Below are 14,366 nucleotides of genomic sequence, written 5' to 3'. Positions count from 1 at the left end.
TTTTGCACCCCAGTTGGTCTATACTTTTTGCCTTATCTTGGTGTCAGGAATCACCTCCCAAGAGTTGCCGGTGTAATTTTGAAACACCCTGTATAATTGCTAAATATGGAATTTTTCATTAAGCCATTGTCTGCAATTTCCAGCATATAATGTTAGTGTGACCAACTTCTGATGCGAAAAGTAAGAAAATGATCAAAAAGTGACTATCATGTTTTGTCATGCTGCTCATAGATTTAATTCATAAGATGGTAATCTTGTGTCTTGTACAAATGTACATGTTGGTGTTTTGCCATCATCATATCGATATATAAAAACATGAAACATTCAAATACAGTACGTTTTGTGTGAATACATAGTTGATAAATGTGATATGCCAAGTATTGAAATAAGTTCACATAAAAACTGTTCTTTTACAGAATGTCCGAAGTTGTGAAAAAGGTATCCAAGAAGAAGTTAGAGCCACATGTCCGTGCGTTGGTGTTTGAATTGTGTTGTAACGACCTTGATGGAGAAGATGTGGAGGTACCATACGTTCGGTATCTACTTCCATCGGCTATAGTCTGAAGCTGTTGTTAACAGGAGAAAAAGACTGGATTTACATTTTTTTCCTTTCTTGCCCCCACAAGTAATGAAGCAGTGATAACATCGAATTTGACGTTGTATGAATCTTCATAGAAGTGTGGATCGTCAATTGTGAATGCATGCTTTGCTACGAATAGCGTATTTTCTGCATGCTTGTGTAAATGATAAGGGTAAAGTTAAAAATTCATTGGCGAATTCTGTAAGTGAGCGTGTATGTATGTATGCGTGCTCGTGCGTGTGTGTATGTATGTAGATGAATTAAGAGGGTTTTTTTTTTCTTTTTTTAAGACACGCTATTCATGTTTGTGGAATGAGCGCTTGCAGAGCAAATCATGCTGAAGTTTTGAATAGCAATCTAGAGCCATTGTTTCTGAAAGTTGTAGTGTGGCTAGACAAGCTTTTACCGTAGAATTTTCACGTATTCTGTAACATTAAGGTTTGTGTCTTTCAAGAAACAATAAAGAAAATGTTTCCTGAGTCAGCTCCATTCTGTAAAGATTTTTTTTTCTTCTGTATTATTTTAACTAGTACGCGCATAAATTCCACAAAAAATCTCTGAGTAACACATAATCACCTTGATGTTTACTTTCTTGTACAAAAATGCAACGCTGCATTACTGTGTTCGCATTTGTTTTAAGGAGGAAATTGTTTCTAGTCACTGTTGGCACAGTAAATGCAATTTTCTATTTCGAATTTCTAGCAATAAAGCTTATGTACTGCAAATAATTCTAACTTTTTCTTGTGTATCACTGTATTTTTCTTTTGTAGAATATATTTCTCATGTTTGGGCTTTTGTGTACCATTATATCAAAGGCACTTTTACTATAAAACTTTGTAATTTTTTTGATTCCCTCTGTCAAATTGTACATTTGTGCTTAAGTGAATTGGAGTGACAAGGTGAAATGCATTGTAATTATAATTTTCCCATATGAAAAGAAAACATTACGTAAACAGTTATTATTTCGTGTTTTGTTTAGCCAGTGTGTGCTTGTTAGGCGATCACTATCAAAGTATTTGAATGAAGCTTAAAAGTAAATGTTGTAAAGTTCATTATGAAAACTTCGTTACTTTTATTTGTGTTGCGTCGAATAAAGAGGATATCGATTTCAGCAGCTGGAATGTTGGAAAGTATACTATAGAGTTTGCTTCTGTTTTTATATATATAACCTTGATGGTTTGAGGTCACATACATTTACCCCGTTCCACATTCTTTTTGAAAGAATGGTAAAACAAAAACAAAATTTAACTATCATGTTGGTTTAGAACAGGAAATAATATGAAATACAGTAATTAGTTTCAAGTTTTCATCTGAAAATAACATGTCTCTTGCGTAGTACTTTGTATTCTCTCAAATTATAATGTTGCTTTTTTTTCCCAATTGTAATAATAATAATAAATGAAAATGGCACGAATTCTTCTTTCAATAACTTAAATGTTTTTTCAATTACCGCAAGCCCATTGAAATTTTAGGTATTTTTTTTTTTAGTAGCGGCCAGTGGAATTCTGCCATAGTTGTACTGTTGAAGAGGAGGAAGTCATATCTTCTATAAGTTTGTTCTAAAACCATCAGAGGTAAATCATAATGATCAGCAGACAGTTTTGTTGTACCTGTTTGTGTAGTCTTCAACCCATATCCACGATTTAACTTCGAATCTATATTATTCCCGGTAGCGCACATCTCATGCTGTTAGAAAAAATTTTTTCGATTCCTTATAGTGGATGTTTCAGATAATTTTAGGGTAACTAAAATTATCTTACTATAAGGAAGAAAGTAAGGAATGGTTCATTGAAAAGTTGTCAATCAAAACGAAAGTGCAAGCAAGTTACAGCAAGACTAAAATGAAAAACACTGTTGTTATTCGTTTGAATAATTCTTGTTTGACGTTCCAAGAATGCTTCACTTCACAAATTGCATATATCAATTATTAATTTGTGAAAATTGTTCGTATTATTTAAGTGTACAAGCTATAGTAATGGGTGAGTTAAGTAATTTCGTTACTTCTGATAACAACGAAAATGCAAAGATTCCCAGCAGTTTGATTGCTAAATAAAGACCGGAATATAATTGACGTTTATTTCTGCGTGATTACTTCGACTAACTTAACGTTTAAAGGCTCTAGTTTCGGAAACGTAAACAAAAAAATACAATTTTCTTTCGTGATTTTTATCGGTTAACACAGAACATAACTCTTGTGAATTCCATATGTAGCACATTCTTTTGGAATTCGCCGGAAACAAATGATGCTAGAAGGACGTCATGCTTGACCCACCCATTACGAGCAATGAGAATCTGTTTCCAATTTTGAAAAGCTACGAAATCACTGATTTGTACAGTGCGAATCGAAAATCACTTAAAACCTTTCGTTCTGAAAGCGGCAATCAACAGGCTGCATTTTATGAAAGTAATTGAGGAAAATATATTTTCACACACGAAATACGGATTTTATTTTACGCATTATTTTATATTAGCACCTAAATAGAGAATTTATTGAGTCTACCCGGATTGTGCTCGTGGACACTACGTAGGGAACCCCTGACTTAAAACTACATACAAATAATTGGAAATTAAATTGCTTTATTGTTAATAAAATAAATTTCGCTTGGAAAACTACCCAACAATGCAGGTGTTTTATCCAGTCTTCTCGATGTCACTGGGTGGAAGGGGAAGGGGATCTAAAGCTCTTGGGATAATCTATATTCATCGGCTACATGCTACCCTTAAATCTTCAAAATTTGGGGGTGGGGAGTTATAGGACTTTGAGGGCTTGCCCCCTGACATCTAGATAACGTCAATTTAGTGATCGCCATTGAATTTACGGATTGGCAATGAGGAATTGTTCGTCTGTCTTGCTTTTCCTCTGTTATATTACAAATTAGTGTGTTAGAAATGTGCTTCTTGGTAAAGAAGTTGATATGCGAAAAAAAAAATCAATTTCCATTACATGTTCTTTTGTCATACACTTCAGAGGAAACTAAGTTTTCATTGTTCAGTGGAACCTCGATCATCCTGAAACCACAAGGATACAATACTGTATTCTAACTTCAATTATGAAACTACACTACTCTGTATTTATTTTCACTATATATTTCAGAAAATTATTTTCACAATGAAACTACACTACACTCTAATGTATTTTATAAAAGAATTTAATACTTTTGTTTTGTGTGTGTATGAAATGCAAATCTTCTGTCCTGAAGAAACTACATAATCGGATTGGAGATCGTCTGGTATTTCAACTTAATAAGCACACAGAGCAATAATGAGTGATAATTCTGTGATTTATGTATGCGAAGAATAAACGATTATATATATATATATATATATATATATATATATATATATATATATATATATATATATATATATATATATATATATATATATGTAATAGTTTCTCACACATTCTTTATGTAATGTGTTACCTTTCGTGTATTTAATTTTCATGTGGTCAATAAGACAACAAATTAAAACATCTAAATTGTAGCTGTAATAATACTTAATTCTCCTGAATTGTATATGGAAGTATTAACACCAAAAAGAGAAAGGGCATTGTATTTTCTGTTTTGGATTTTCGTTGTCATATTTTGGTGATACATTTTAATGATGAAGGAGTTTTAAAAAACTGTATGTTTCTCTATTCAGTTGTTCTGTGTTGATTTTGTTGTAAACAAACACTCTTGATGTATTTGTGCCATATAAATAAATATTGTGCAATACGAAACAGGCCCGTGGCCAGCAACATCATTAGAAGTGAAGATGGAGAAAATTTTGGTACCCAGTGCTTGGCAAAACGTACACCAGTAAGTAGACATTGAAAGGGGTAGAAAACAACTTTAATCCGACCTGAATGCGGGCCTGATACTTAGTTCCCATGTATAGCAAAACACAGATTCATTGTTGCTATGTACTTGAAAATAGGATTGAATCTATTTAAGTGTGTTAAATATAAGGGAAGTATAGAGTACGATGATAAAACGTAATACTTTTATCTTGCTATGTTGGATCTGTCGATTGTTTGCACTGTTACCTGTATTTCTGCTATTTACATTCTATTAAGTATATAATCTTCAACTACGTGGTATATTTTCTTTTAGGAATGGAATTCTTAACGGAATTGTTCAGTGGTTCAGAAGACTGCTTACTTAAAAAGACATTTATCTAATTTACTGAAATTTGAATTTAATTTCAAATGTGGGAAGTGTGTTCAATTCAGGGGCGGATCCAGGGGGGGCGATCGGGGCGATCGCCCCCCCAGAAGAGGAAACTTTCTTATTTTTATATATATAAATAAAACCCATCCCAAAGTTTGGAGCCCTTAAAAGTAGCAGTATGACAACCCACCGCCCCCCCCAGAAGTCAGTCCTGGATCCGCCCCTGGTTCAATTATTTATATATATTTTTTTTTCACACTCCAAATTCAGAATAGTTCTGTATCTATCAAAAAGAAATCTTTGTAGAATTGAAGATTCCAATAATTCTGATCTAATAAGTGGGTATATTATATGACAGTGTGAATCATTGTTGATTTGTCTGTGTGTGTGTGATTTTTCGAGGAAACAAATTGTTGACAGTAGTAGAATCAGGATTTTTTGAAGCACGTGTGTTTTTGTTTTACATTTAGAGTATCTCTTCACACCACTGTTGGCTTTTATGCATTGTTTTGAGGCAGATATATTCAGATCAAGTATTATCATACTTTTTGTATGTTGACACAGTAGTTAGTAAATATAGTCTACAACTGAATTTAAACAAATTGTAATAATTAAAAATCGAAATCTGTGTCTGCTTCCAACGCAAGTTAAATTTATTTAAGAGGACCGTCTGTATCATTTTTTTCACTTTACTTCCAATTGTTCATCCACTTTTTTTTTTTTTTTTTTAACTTTAAGGTTTTCACTTCAAGAACAGTCTACAAGTCTTATCCTCGAATAGTTCAGATTAAATATATTTGCCTATTTAACAGGGCGATTATAGTAATTGGCCTCAATTGAGTACGTCTAACTGTTATGAAAACCTCTTTCTTCTCCATCTGTGTGAAATTTTGTGAATAAGTCTCTTCGGAGTTTAGAATTACTCAACATTTATGATTATTCATTCAAATGTAAAGATCACAAATGAAGGGTCAAGGAGTCACATGAAACAAATGTTGTGTAGAATACTGCTGCTTCATTTGCATTTGTTCCATTGGCTAAGGACTGATATTACAGCTTTACATTATAGTGAAGATGTCCAATATTGCCATCAGATGTCAGGGTTGTCTTAATTTTTCTGTGATCTTTATATAAATACTATTAAAGTTTGAATTGAGTAGATCAAAAATTTGTAAACGATTGGATTCTACTATTGGACGTAAAATACAATAAAAAAGGATGTACTTTTCGTATTGATGGACCACGAGGATGGATCAGAAGTTCTGGGCTTAGGTCAGAACTATACTCGGACACACACATGTTTGTTATCTTCTAACGTAATGTTCAACCTCTCCTTATTGTAAATATTCCTGAATCAAAGCCATTACATATCACATTCAAAACATATTCAGTGCAGATGTTCGTTCAAATTAGATAGTAGGTCGATATTACTGGATGCCGCCGTAGGTGATACAATAATTTTCAAATACGCTTCAACGGAGTCGCTTTATGTATGCAAGTTCGCAGGATCACACCCTGTTTGAATACAACACTTCGGATGTAAATCCGAATAATGTTTTGGATCGTACTTTACTATGACTCGCCCTTCATGACCTCGGTATTTCATAAGGACATAAGGAAAATCCCTCTAATTTGAGGGAAAAGTACGAAAACATACATTGCGGCCACCGATTTGTGAGTAAGACACAACTTAATTTGCATAAATTTATAGAAGAATTATACTAATTTCTAATTGATTTATTTAACTTAATTTGTCGCTCAATTTACTTAATAATGAAATTTAGCAGTTAAGCATATTTATAACTAAAGAATACTACGATTTCAAGGGCAAGTAATATTAGACTTCGGACTTCGTGATCTATCCTCGTATAATTAGTTTTAGAAATGCGGAATGAAGGGAATAAAATATTGTTGCTGTTAGTCTTATAACTAGTGACAGAAATAACTCCAGGAAAAGGCCCTGGAAGCTGATTTCTTTCGTCAGTTATGCATGGGAACCATGTTTTTGATGATTATGTATATAGTAGCATTAATATTTAATGCTACGATAAAAAGAACAGGATATTCAGAAGTATAGTGAAGTTTCTGTAATAATCTGGCCATTTCATTTTTAAAAGTTCTGTATTTTTAACCATAGAGATTTTTAATAGTTTAAGCCAAAATATTAGGATGTTTTACATATGGCTGACATATGAGTCGGAGTCCTTTAAGAAAAGTGAACGGCCAAGTTTTGTAAAATCATGCCTGTACATGTGTTGTAATATTCCAGTGTAGCTAACTATTAATTTTTGTTAGCACTGTTGCTAACAGAACCTTCATTTTGTTAATGTAAAAAATGAAATATCTATTTTTAATCTTGTAGTGCCATGCGTTTCACATCACCTTTTGTTGCTGGCAACTTGTGAAATGGCTCTCAGGACCCAATGTAGATGCATTACGGAAAAAAACAAAAGCAGTGCAAATATTGTAAACATTTGTTGTTTGTTATTATAAGTAGTGTGAATTTTGTAATACTATCAGGATCCCGCATGTATGCCATTGTGAGTGTTCGTTTAAAAATATGTGAAAAACAGGAGTCGTGTATTATCACAGAGCATATTTTTTACATCAAAAAATCTTGTATGTCAGATGAGTTGCCTGTGTACCCCCAATGAGAATGTAGCACTAACAGCTTGATTGTTTTTGAATACGTGTATTGAAGTTTTGCAAATTAAAAAAAGAAGGTAAAAGAAATAACTAGATTTTTTTTGTGGTACTCATTAAAATATTGTGCTTGTTTTTATTTATAGTAGAATACTGGATTTTTTTTTCTTATGGTTGCTTATAATACAGGTTGAATATAAATGATTCATCGAGTTTGAAAGGGCTGTATTTAAAAAAAAAAAAAAAAAAAAAAAAAATACGAGGATCAGTCAAAAAGTTCCAGGAATGTTATTCTATTTTTGACATTTGTGATGCAGTCCCAATGAATCTTGTACAGTCCAGTCCTTAGGTTGCTTAATTATGAATTTGACAAGTATGAACACGTCATAACAGGCAGTGTACGAGTAATGTAGTTGAATCAAAGAATGTGTGGTGATCAGTTTGTGCAATTTCACAGATCGAGCAACGCGCGAACATGTTCATGTGCAAATTGGGGATAATCTGCTTCAGAGACTTTCATAGTCTTAACACTTACAAAACCGGAGTATTTTTTAAGGAAAATTACCCAGAAAACAGGCCTTTTTTTTTTTTATTCTTTTCATTAAAGAGTTACAGAATGATCTTCTGCTCAGTAGGTGTGTTTTATTACGTCAAATTAAAGGCCATTGCATCCTCTACATCCACAAACATACATTTCAACCATACATGTATCCTTAGTCGAGCTATAATGGCTTATGTTTGACATTATTTTCAATATAGGAAAAAAGTCCGTGCTTTGAGGAGTTAGGCGTATTTAGCCTTGATATGAAATAGCGTGAAATATTGTGGCATGCAAAGCCCACATTGCATTCAGAACACATCCACGTTTTGTTATTTCACATTCTTTTGGCATCACTTGTCTTTTCTGCACCATAACAGACCTTACAATATCTACTAGGTCTGGCTGTTTTATCCGTAGCCCGAACTTTCTGCACAAAATGTCCCCTAGTCAATATGTTGGTTCCAGTTGAGATTTGAGAAATCCTGCATTTTCACTGAAGGTTTCCCCTACTTTCTGCAGAAAATGTGCCAATTGCACATTGTTCTCTCGTCCACTTCCAGTTTTCTTTTACAGAATTCATACATTTGCAGCTGACATTCAGAAAGTGGAAGAATAGTTTCTTCCATCACTTGAGTTGCTTTCGATAGAAGGGGTAATATGCCACTAATTTGTCACTTTTGTCAACACCAGCTTTGTTTATTGCTATTGGAACGTTGTATGCCAAACAGAAAAAAAATGCCTAAAACTACTGTTATTCAAAAGAAATTGAAAAAAGGTAATATGGTATATCAGCACAAAAATCATCTCGTGTGTGAAGTGGAAAGACACAAGAGATGTCTTGATGCTTTCAACCAAACGTTAAGCGACATCGTTTGAGGTTACTGTGATATCCAAGAACAAACTTGTAGTGAAAACAAAACCAGTCCTAGTGCTCGATTACAATGTCAACAAAGTTAGTGTTGACAAAAGTGACCAATTAGTGGCGTATTATTCCTTCAATCGGAAGCAACTAAAGTGGTGGAAGGAAGTATTCTTCCACTTGTTGAATATGTCAGCTGCAAATGCATGGATTCTATACAAGAAAACTAGAAGAGGACGAGAGAAGTGTGCATTTGGCCGATTTTACTGCAGAAAGTAGAGGAAGCCTTGAATAAAAAGCAAGTATTGAAGCTCAACAAACCTCATGCAAGGACACATGAAAAAAAAAAACAAAATGCTAAGCGCGCTCAAATGAGGCTATTTATTGTTGCTGCTTTCTGCCTGCAACGGAGTTCATTTTTTGCCCGCAAAGGTGTAGCAGCATGCAGAGGTACCCATATAGACGCTGTAAAATAATTTTTAGCTTATCTGGAACGCAATAAGCAATGCTATATAATACTAGTAAAATTAGCCTGCTTGTGCTATGCACGAGCATGGCTTTCAATGTGTTAAAAGTAGTTTAGCGCCATCAGATGTTTGGCTCTTCTCAAAGCCAAAAATGGTCCTTTTCCGTTTCACCAACGCAGAAGAGATCAGAATTAACGCGATGCCTGAATTTCGGAAGATACCAGAAGAGGACTTTCGTCCGTATTTCCACCAATTGCAGGAGGTGGAACAAGTGAGAGAGAGGGAGAGAGAGTGAGTGAGTGTGTGTGTGTGTGCGTGCGTTCGTTCGTTCCGAAGGAGCCAACTTTAGAGGTGATTTAAGTAAATGAGTACTTATATTGTGGCAATAAAGAGCTACAACAGAATTCCGGGGACTTCTTGGCTGCCCCTTTTACATTAACGAATGATACATAGAAATATACAGAATCTGTCCAAGTTTCAGACGTATTGATACAAATGTTCGATGTGGCTTCTTTTTGTTACACGACACATGCAAATTCGGTAGTCTAGTTCGCCTAAACGCGCTCTAGAATATCCCTACTAATGGTCGTAAATGCAGCTGTAATTCAATCCTGAAGTTTATCCAAAGTTGTTAGTAGTGGATACCAGGCTTTCCAATGCTCCTATTTTTCCTATATATTTGCGTCTCTTCCTATAAACTTTTGTATTTTAACGAAACTTCTTATATTTTTATGACATTGCTACTTCCACTTGTGAAAATAACATAAGGAAATAAGGTGTAGATGGTTGGAGGGCCTTTTGTCTCCCCAGTAGGGTGGTTGAATGGAGACTCTCCTATGTTTCGCCCTTTCCTGCTAATTGTCTAAAGATAATTACACCAAACAATATACAGTTAGCGCAAAAAGTATTCAAACACCTACAAAATGGATCAAAAAATAAACTGATTTCGTCATATTCATTAAAAAGTTTTTTGGAGTTATAATTTTAAAGACATGTAGATAATTTATTAAGGTGTATCAACTTAACAAACGAACTCTTTGTATCATGTGTTTTGTGATTTTTAAAAAAAATGAATTTTGTATTAATTTTTACAACTTAACGTATAAAATTAAAAAAAAAAAAAAATAATAAAAAAAAAAAAAATAGAAATGATAGGATCTTGCAAGTGATGAAATTATTCACATCTGGGAGACGTACAAACATATTTTCTCGTGCAGATCCTTTTTACACTTTCCTTATGGTCGTTGCTTAGTACTGGTGAGCGACGTGCGAAAACACTAAGAAACTCGCATAAAATTTTGTAACAGGATAATTACCCGTTATATTTAGAGTAGAATGTATGTTCGTATAACAATTGGTGTAATTTCTGAGATTCTTTTTTTCTACCTATTGGGTAATTGAAATGTTCCGTTTTCACAGCTTCACGAAACCACCTATATTTTTTCGTCGTGATTTCATATATATATATATATATATATATATATATATATATATATATATATATATATATATATATATATATATATATATATATATATATTCCATTAGCATTGGAAAGCCTGGGATGCACATACCCAATCTTTCACATACCACCGAAGGAAAAATCTTTCACATACCACCGAAGGAAAAAATCACAAACTGTCAGGAGATCTAGACGGCCATGGGAGAAGCGCCAAGTCATCTTAAACACATCGTCCAATCTAATGTTTGGGAGTTTTTCTGTTCAGGTAGTGACCTTTACACAGGCAGTCAGTGTCCTTAAGTTGTCTATACCATCTCAGAATGCTTTGATAAATTGGTAACCTGCAGTTGTAAACTGTCTACGGAATGTAGGATGTACGGTAAGAAAAATAAATCATTTTCCAAAAGAGAATGCTTTCTGCTGCATACACCATATTTTGGAAACTAGACTTGTGCTGCCATCTCTCGCCACAAGCCAAAGTTACAATATTACAATTTAAAATATGTTCTTTCGTTTCATCATTAGCACAAACGTATTAGTTTTCGACATATTTTACTTTTAAATGCAATGAATCATAATCATTGTATAGTATATTCATATATTCCCCATGGAATTTACCTTCATACTTCGACATTACTTATTTTGTGCCCTGTGAACCAGTGCTCAAAGTGTCAGCAGAACCCATCAAAGGTTTAATGGTGAAAATGAGATTGTGCCTAGAAAGAAAGAAAAACTCGTAGTTCATCACATTGTATTGAACATACGTGAAAATACTTATTTGCATACATAAGTATGATGATTGTGCAGAAAAACACACATGAACGGATTTAAGTGTTTGCTCCTATATATCGAAAAAAAAAAAGTTACCTTTGTCTCTGTCATACAGTTCAATTTCCGTGACAAATCTTGAACTGAAGGTTTGTTTTTCTGCTATTGAAACTTCTGGTATGCGTAAGTGTCTGAACTCTTATAGAACGGCTGCGTCTGTCTGTTGACAGGTAGCAGAGCGAAATCGGAAAGAGATCGAGAAGCTGTTTTTTAATGCGATCGATTCAGCATCCCATGAATACATTGCATCCCATCCGTTAACCCTCTGTTCGTACTAAAAGTGGTACACATTAAGGATGGCCAGAACCGGTTCCTGGTGGAACCGGTTTTCGGGTCTGAACGGATCCGATTCTAGAAGATCCGAAACCGGTTCTTCGGATCCAGGTCTGGAACCGGTCCCCAAGATCCGGTTCTGGAACCGGGTTTTCGGATCCAGGTCCAGAACCGGTTCCACCGGAACTTTGTGGCCATCCCTAGTACAAATCAATTATTTTCGGTATCAACGCTGATCCCCATAGAACAAAAATGGTAAAACATTCCTGCAATCGAATCAGCGTCTCAAGAATAGGTTCCATCCGTTAGCTCTCCATTCAAACCGGAAGTGGAAGAAATAAACAATTTCCAGTTTCAACTTTGATCACCATAAAACAAGAACTATAATAGATAGCGGCAAGCGGTTTTCAACAATCGAATCAGCGTGTCAAGGCAACATAACATTGCTTCCTACAACACTATAATTTGTTTCACATAACCTGATAGGAAAAAAGTTCTGTCTCCCCACCACGCTTAAGTACAGGTAAATGTTGGTGTTCCGTCTTGCATCATCAGCCCCCGCACACGGAGGTATATAGTGTGTCTAAATAATACATTACAACTTTTATAACACTACTACGTATTTTAAAACAATTACATTTTCCTGTAGTAGTGAGGTAAGTAACACGTGTTATTATTATAATGGAAATTTTGTTGAACGGTTGTATTTATTTTACTTCTTTTCTGCAGTCGGGGTTGTGATACAATGTTGGTATGGCAGGATTAGTAATTGAATGGGTATTTACTTATTAATACAATAATTTCATAATATAAAAGAAAAAACCAAGTACGACATGTATGGGTAAATTTTCAAAGTGTTAAGATGATGATAGAACCTGAAATGATAAAAGAACACTTCTCGTTTCCTCTCTTATAATCAGATGTTCTTACATTAAAAATAACTGTATTGTATCGCGGGTGGGTGGGTAAAGTGCACTAAGTCAAAAATCGCCCGAGTTTAGTTATGATAAACATTGTGTGTACGTATATTGCAATAAGTCATAATGGCAATAGTGGCGAAGTTATGAAGAAGTGTATTTTGAGTTATCTCAGATCGAAACAGAAATGGGTGTGTAGAATGCGTTATGTCATGGTGCTCATAACTTATCATATAAGACACGTTGTAAAAATATGATTGTGGGTGTACAAAATGTGTTATGTCGACACTGTACTGACAAAACGCATTTTACACAGATATTTTTAAATTTAATTCATGACTTTACACATTCTGCATTAGCTTGAAAAGATCAAGGAACGAAAACAATGCTTCAGTAAATGAATTTATGTTTTGAAAATACTAATGTCCTTCATACACAATTATTTTATTGAGTGCTGTTCAAATTTCACATTCCCCTTTCCATAAGGAAATGCTCAGTAAAATAAGAACTCGAGGAAAGAATGAAATGAAATGAAATCTCTAAGTTCTACGTACCACGGATATGCCGGTTAGGCTAAAGGAGACGGTGATGATGAGAGATGAGTGAAATGGTGGAATGAAGAAAGTGGGAGGAAACGGGAGAACCTCGAGAAAATCCACGAGCACGGTGTTTGTCCACCACAAAGTCCACACGGCGCGAGCTGGGATCGAACCAGGGACCCCAAGCACCGGAGGTGAGCGCTCTACCACTAAGCCACCGCGCCCCCCTCAAGGAAAGAATGATGAGAACAGAAACAAGAGGGTACTATGACTTTAGGATTGCTGCAATAACACTGCTCACTGGGAGTGGTGTGTACTGTGGCCTCGAAACCACCGGAAAACTTCGAGCTCGGTGCGCGACAATTGAATAATATCAGGAAATGAGATTGTTGTACACTGAGTGGCCATGCATGTGTTTTTCTTTTAATATTGTGTAGAAATCAGACGTTTTTAATCTAGTGCTTTCTAGAATACTATTAATTGATGTGAGTGCACAGGGCGAAATTGCTACAGTAGGCTGTTGAAAAACCTGCGGAACATGAAGAAAATGTAACGAAGATTGAAATGTGAGGAAGTAAACAGTGCTATTCTATTTTACAATAAACTTAGTTGCCTAGTCTTTGAATGCAGTAAATGAGCCTATTCATATACGTATTTGTGCGGTAAGATTATAGTTTGGGTAGAACGTTGTCGCATATACTGAATTTGATTTAGGTAGAGTTAGATTCGTTTGCTTAAGAAATAATAAATTAAAGCTATGATATGAGGGATTGTATTTAGGAAAATTTTAGTTCTTCTAGTTAAGAATATACTAGAAATGGTAACGGTTCATATTATATTCTACCCAGAAAAAGAAGTTCTTTGTGCATCGTATGCATAGTTACGTTGGGTCTAGGAGACAAATAGCTACCTAGGTACGAAAGCCATTATGCAAGGAATGATTCTGAGAAAAAGTATTTACCATATTATGAGATCCTGGCTGAGCTTTAAAGAGTGCGCAGATGTTCCAGTAAGCAGACTTATTTTTGAGAAAGTACCTCATGAAATGAAATTATCGATATAGAAACCACATAAAGACACATGCCAAACTTGTAATAAACTTA

General features: G+C 34.6%; 1 protein-coding gene across 6 annotated transcripts in view; it reads left to right on the top strand.

The window, feature by feature from the left end:
* The window catches only part of LOC145687959 (ubiquitin-like modifier-activating enzyme 1), a 163,155-nt gene extending 161,966 nt beyond the window's left edge, over positions 1-1,189 (top strand). For all 6 annotated transcript variants that reach the window (XM_081761561.1, XM_081761562.1, XM_081761565.1 and 3 more), the window contains exon 18: positions 417-1,189. In XM_081761561.1, coding sequence (XP_081617687.1) covers positions 417-564 — 148 coding nt within the window. In that variant the 3' untranslated portion in view covers positions 565-1,189. The remainder of the gene's footprint in view (positions 1-416) is intronic.
* The last annotated feature ends 13,177 nt before the right edge of the window (positions 1,190-14,366 follow it).

Source organism: Thermobia domestica, chromosome 6 (genome assembly GCF_964235325.1).
Source record: "Thermobia domestica chromosome 6, izTheDome1.hap1.1, whole genome shotgun sequence".
NCBI classification, from domain to species: Eukaryota; Metazoa; Arthropoda; class Insecta; order Zygentoma; family Lepismatidae; genus Thermobia; species Thermobia domestica.
This window is presented reverse-complemented; position numbering and strand designations above follow the sequence as displayed.